Below are 6,528 nucleotides of genomic sequence, written 5' to 3' on the forward strand. Positions count from 1 at the left end.
TTTTGGGTTAGAAAAGGGAGCGAAGGTGCTAACCTTTACGTAGTTTTAAACAGGATTATAAGAGTTCCTGTGATGTAAATGAATGCAGGCTACGAAAGCATTATAGATAATAGTATTTGTTGAGAGTCCAATATTTGCAAGGTATGCAACCAATAATTTCGAAAAATCAAGAATGGGTTCCGTCTTGCTTCAAAGGAAAAAAGGATTCCTAAAGTAAAACAATTGTCCTTTTTTCATATAAAAAAAAAACAACAAATTTATCTCTTGCGTGCTCTATAAGAGTGGATTATATCTTTTCAATAAGCAAAAATATTACTGTCACAGTAGACATTTTTGCAGAGGCGGGCTAAACCTGACCTATCTAACAGCAAATGGATGTCTTGACCATGGGGAGGAGTTGGTGAATAACACAAAGATCCTCAGAAAAAGCCATGAAATCTGCATTACTGTTAGCCTATCAGCACATGAATGGCATTCCAAGTCTACCATATCCTTCTATCCAACGCAAGTCAAGAATATGAACAGTCAAGCCAAGAGAAATTTGAAAAGGTTTCATTTGATTTGAAAAGAAAAAATATCGAATCTTTCTTCGAATTCATTTATATAAAGAATTCTTGCATGACTTCAGCCAAAATCTGAAACAGCTACAGCGCAGTACTACCAGCTCGACAACTCACTATTTCACTTGACGGCTCAAGTATCACTAGTTCAATTCCATCAGGCAAGAAACCTTCTGGGCTGATCACAACTTTGCTGTATTCTTTTCTTATCAGAACCCACCTTGTTCCTCAACTTTGCCAACAGAATTCAACAAGGAGTGAAACAACATTATCAAATTATGACAGGATTGACTCTTAATTAGCATGAATCGTAGACTCGGTCAAATTTGATTTCCACTACCTTGAGGCAGAGATGAGCGCTTGTGGCAGGTTCAAGTACTTTTGACCAAAACGTAAAATATATTACCAGCAAGTTTGTGAATGTGATTAGTTACATTATGTAAACACACAAAAAAAATCACGTGTATAAAGTAAGGTAACGGTGTACATAATCACCTCCTCCAACCAATTAAAACAGCAGAGAAATTTTTTATGAAAAAAGGTACAATTTCATGCAGTTTCAGCAACAACTCCAGAAATTTCCTAATTGGATGGAGGAACTATAAAGATTGGCTGACCAATGTTAGAGCAACTTTAATGAGGACATTTTACTTGATGCTACAGTGACAAGCCACCCTAAAGTAACAAGGAATGGCTAGAGAAAATGTTCTAATCAAAATTAAAAAAAGACACTTTGATATCCATTAGAATTAAATTATCCTCTGTATACAGTCCATTATTGCTGGTAATAAAACCTATGTTCTCAAAATACTTTTAAATCCAAAGGGATACACATACTTCCAACACCATATACCATATTCACCATGTGAAATTCAATTGGTGGAAATCTCGAATTCTATTTTCGACAAGCAAATTTGCTAAAAGAAAGGTTAGGAAAACACCACACAATTGCACTCTTATGAATGATTTTAAGATTAATTTATAGCAAAGAAAGAATGCGGAAAGACCATCATCTGTACAAAAGAGAAATTATGGCAATCATCATTCACATATGGAGATTCAACTAAGAATATATATAAGAAAGAGCATATAAGAATGGAATACAGATTTTAAGATTACATCACAACTCATAATCCATAATGTATAATTATAAACAAAACAATAACACAAGCCATAGTAGACAAATGACAAGCATGTGCATATACATTCCAGTTATGATACTGTACACAGAATTTAATAAACTTACGTGATTCCACGGTGTAATTTCCAGCACATAACTCCACTATTTAATATCAGCTCACAATATCTGATGTGTTGCGTTCATCCATGTGAACCACTCCAAACAAACTGGTCCTTTCACTTTTAACTATAGGTGAATTTCTTTTTCAAATTTGAGATCAATGAGTACACCTTAAACCACCACAGATTGATAGCCAAATTACAAATAGAATCAAACAAATGGCCACATCAATAGCTAGAACAATCCTTACTTGGCGCCACCACTTCTTTCGAATACTTTGAGAGCTTGTTCTAATCCTCATTGAACCCAAATCCTTTTGTAGGGATATTGAAGAACCTACTCCAGCTTGATTATTGGAATCCAATGCAGTTGAATCGAGCTTAGCCCCTCTATCGGTAGATTTTCTATGCTCTTCTAACTCAATATCTCTTATTGTAATAACATGATCCTTTGACTTCCTTTTGTCTTGCTTGTTTGATTTACCTAACAAAGGGGCTTTGGTAGAACTGACAACTTCAATTTGTCCATTTGCATTAACAGGTGATGGAGAGAGGCCTAAGTTATCAGATGAGGAACTCTCACCAGCCCAACCATTGCTAGAGACATGCTCTAATGAAGTTACCAAGCGATGAATAACAGGCACTAGTTGTTCTTGTATATTGATCGAGTTCATACCGGAAAAACTTCCTCTAGAACCCTTTCTAGCTACCTTCTTGAATTCATCTCTTACATGCTCTAAAAATTGAAGTACACCTGGGTTTCCAAGACCCTCGTCAACAATCGTAAAATAAACAAAACCATCTTCTATAAAAAATCCAAAAGTTTTTTTAGCAATCGTCTCAAAATACCACTTGTGATATGAGGGAGGCCTTTCCAAGCACAGCGCTGCCACATTCTCAATCTCAATGTCTGCCCCACTATACACATACAAGGTGCGATTACCCTTTGCTACGCAGCAGTAATGGACAGTATTGTGCATTGAACTCATTTAAATGATACCTACCAAAAACTAGTCTAAAAAGTCCTTATCTTGAATAAATTCTTTTGAGCTTCCCAAAAAAAAAGAGACACAAACTATCTATTTCTTTCTCCAACTAGTTTCATCTTTAACAAGCACCTGGTTTTGACCACACAGAAGACAGTCCAAACTCAGAATTTTCAAGCATCTAAAGAAAAGCAATTTGGAAATAGATAATCTTCGTATATTCCTCAACCAAGTGGGCAAGCTCCAAACAAAACACAAGAAATTAGTAGACAAAAACGTCAAGGGTACCCAACAAATACCAACACAATTCTTCAACTAAGTATCCAAAGTCAAGAAAGACGTCCTCATGCCTCTCTTCAAACCATCAAAATCAGCAAACAAGCTAACCCAGTTAGAGGTATCCTGCAATTAAGTCAACAATCATATTATCATCAGATTTAGCACAAACCCAGTAACATAAATAAACACAAATTTCATTTAAGCCAACCCCGTATCCACTAACAGCTAAAACTACCCAGATTACATATACATAAAATTTGACCAAAATCCAACAAAAAAATTCAAGTAAAAAGATCCAGCCCAGAAAAGTTGAAAACTTTATCTAACCATCATTCACTAAAATCAAGCTCTTCTTCTTCCCAGTAAATCAAAAGATGAAAAAAAGATCAACCCCATGCAAATCATAACAGCTAGAATTACATTGATGACAAAATTGTTAGAAACCAAATAGATCATATGATAAAGAGTTTGTGGATAACATCGTTTACCTGTAAAATTCCAAGCGGTAGGAAAGACGACCAGCGCAGAGACGAAAGAGGTTTGGTTTGGAAGGTGGATTGAAGAAAACAGAGAGGGAGTTAAAAAGAAAGGATTGTTTTGACTGCAGCGCTGCTGGCTTGACAGTTTGACTCAATCACTTTGCCCTCTTTCTATAACTGTACTTTAATTATCCCATTAACTTCATTCATCTCTTTGTTGTTGTTTGTCATTATTGTTATAACAATTTTTTTATTATTTTTTTAATGTTAGGAATATTTTTAAAATTATAAAATAAAAAAAAATAAAAAAACCTAACCAAGTCAAACTATTATATTTTAATAGCAATATTATATGTTGAAAATTCTATAAAAATTGTATCATTGTTTCAGTGGCATTATTGTCATTATAATTATTCCATTGAAAAAGCTAGAGTAATAGCAGAATGAGGTTTCAATGTTAATTTTGAGGTATATTTCAGTGGTGTAATGGGAATTGATTTTATGGAATGAAACTTGATTTATAGATAAATATTAAAATTAAAAAAAAAGATTGAAATTAACAAAAAAAAAGATTTTATTTGGATAATTTAATCCCTATGATTTTTAGTATACTAAATGTTTGGTTCTTTTTATTTTGACACTGCATATTTTAATTTTATCAACATTGGAAAAAAAATGAGAAAATCACAAACAAAATTGAGAAAAGAAAATGATCCTATTATTATATTCTAGCTATCAAAACAACCAATTTTTGTGTGAATGAGTTTTTTTCTCAATAGTAACTCAATTGAGGTGGTATTTTTTTCTAAAGATGTTGGAAATGTACATTGAGGTCTATATAATTTTATTTTATTTGTTTAAATTTTTTTTAAAGTGTTTTTTTTGTTGATAATTGGTTTATCAAAGTTTTTATTATGTTTTGTGATGTTTTTAAATGAAAATAAATAAAAAAATAGATTTTGAAGGTTCATAAACTTAAAATTTAATTTCCAGTAACCAGAGGTGGCAAAAAACTGACCAGGTGAAGACATGTTGCTTACCACTGCAAATGACTTATCGCTTAATTATAACAAAAAATAAAATGGAGGACTCGTTGTCCTCTACCAAGAAAAAAAATCAAGTGCAGACTTGGGCTTTCAGGCACGGGAGCTCTAGCTTTTGGATTAGAGGCCGCACAAGTGGGATTCACATAATAGACCCATTAACCATTGATATCTTTTTTTTTTATTTTTTTATTTCATTTAATGTTTTCTATTTAAATATTAATTAATTACATCTTTTTCTATTTTTTAAACTATTTAGTTTAACTTTACTTTTAAAGCAATGATTTTTTTTAATATTGTTTTAGTTTTATAATGCTTCAAAAAGATTAGTTTTATTTATCTTTGATTTTTTTCCTTTTATATTTTACATAAATTTATATAATATATTTATATAAATGAAAATATTTTTTTTATTAGCAGTGCCTATATATAAAGCATAAATATCTTTTTATTTCTCAATAAAAAACATTATGATACACATAACACATTTATTTCTTTCTCTTATGTTATAAATTGATTTTAGGGTTTAAAGTTTTAGCTTCTTGCTTTATTATTTATTTAGTTAACACCACATTTTATATTTATTTTAATTTATTTTATTAAGTATAAAAAACATTCTTTTTTCTAATTAAAAATAAATATGATACCCAAAGACACATTCATAATAAAAGCACTTTTATCTTTTACATTAAAAATTAATTTTAAACCTTACCCACAACATAGCATGAATATAATGCTAGTACTTATACTTAAAGCTATAAATTAATACATGATATATTTTGGGCTTCAATTTGAATTGTAAGTTGTTTATTATAGTTTGACTTTGATATTTTTAGATTTACTTTAATTGTTTTTATATACTTTTACGAGTATGCTAAGCAACACCAAATTAAAATGCAAAATTAAATTTTTATCTAATATTAATAAGAAAATCAATATAAAAATTATTTTATTATTTACCCTATAAGATTAATGTCTAAAACTTAATATAGAAAAATGTATTTTCTTAATGTGTGCATTAAGAATAGCTTAATGTACATTTATTTTCAAAACATCCTTGAATATTAAACACAACAACAAAATTTGATAATAAATATTTAGTTTTTTTAGTCATTAATAAATTATGTTACTGTGTAAATCTTTTATACACGTGGAACGTCATGTGTATAGAAGATGAGTAGATCGGCTATGATGATAAGCCATTCAACTTTAATGGTGGATTGTTCAACTATAAAGATAAATTATTTGGCTATAATGGTCCAAACCTATAACAAAGATAGAGATATTAGTAAGTTTTTAGTAGATAATAATAAGAGGATGAGAGCTAAAAAGAGAGTATTATATTACAAATGAGTAGATCGGCCATGATGATAAGCCATTCAACTTTAATGGTAGATTGTTCAAAGAGAAATACCCGCATCTATTTGTCAACACAGGTATATAACCTAAATTTCAAGGACAAAATTTCTACTAAAAGGGGAGAATGTAAACTTTGAGAATAAACTTTTACAAAAAAAATACAATAATAAAATGTGGGAGTTAAATGTGTGAAAAAAATCAAATAGATTCAATTACTAAAGGGGGATTTAAAAAGATGAAAAGAAGTGCAACTCAAATTGTGGGGGGAGATATGCCAAAGTGCAATTAAGAAAGAATAAGACTATAAATACCTTATTCTCTCTTCCATGTGGCCGGCTGTACCAAGACAAGAAGGAAGGGGGAGATTTTAGATTTTCCTCTACCAAAATTGAGAGGAAAGCACCAAAATTAGTAGGGCTATACAAACTCTAAACTTCTAAGTAGAGAGAACATTCCTTGACAAAGGAATTAACAATGAAACAAGTGAAGAAATTATGAGGAAAAGAGAAAGAGATGGTTGGCTGCTTGCAAGAAGGGAGGCGCTAAAAATCTTCAACCAAATTTGAGTTGAAATCCAAATTTC

General features: G+C 30.9%; 1 protein-coding gene across 1 annotated transcript; it reads right to left on the reverse strand.

Moving 5' to 3' along the window:
- Positions 1–1,614: 1,614 nt before the first annotated feature.
- On the reverse strand, positions 1,615–3,729 carry LOC133670202 (phytolongin Phyl1.1-like). Its single transcript, XM_062090712.1, has 2 exons — positions 3,553–3,729; positions 1,615–3,187 (listed from the first exon to the last, which is right to left on the reverse strand). Exon 2 carries the CDS (start codon positions 2,786–2,788, stop codon positions 1,958–1,960), a length of 831 nt encoding a protein of 276 aa, XP_061946696.1. The 5' UTR covers positions 2,789–3,187; positions 3,553–3,729; the 3' UTR covers positions 1,615–1,957.
- Between the last annotated feature and the right edge of the window lie 2,799 nt (positions 3,730–6,528).

This window comes from Populus nigra, chromosome 12 (assembly GCF_951802175.1).
Source record: "Populus nigra chromosome 12, ddPopNigr1.1, whole genome shotgun sequence".
NCBI classification, from domain to species: domain Eukaryota; kingdom Viridiplantae; phylum Streptophyta; class Magnoliopsida; order Malpighiales; family Salicaceae; genus Populus; species Populus nigra.

Coding starts and splice junctions, on each gene's coding strand:
- LOC133670202 (XM_062090712.1), bottom strand. CDS start 2,788: ATGAGTTCAATGCACAATACTGTCCATTACTGCTGCGTAGCAAAGGGT.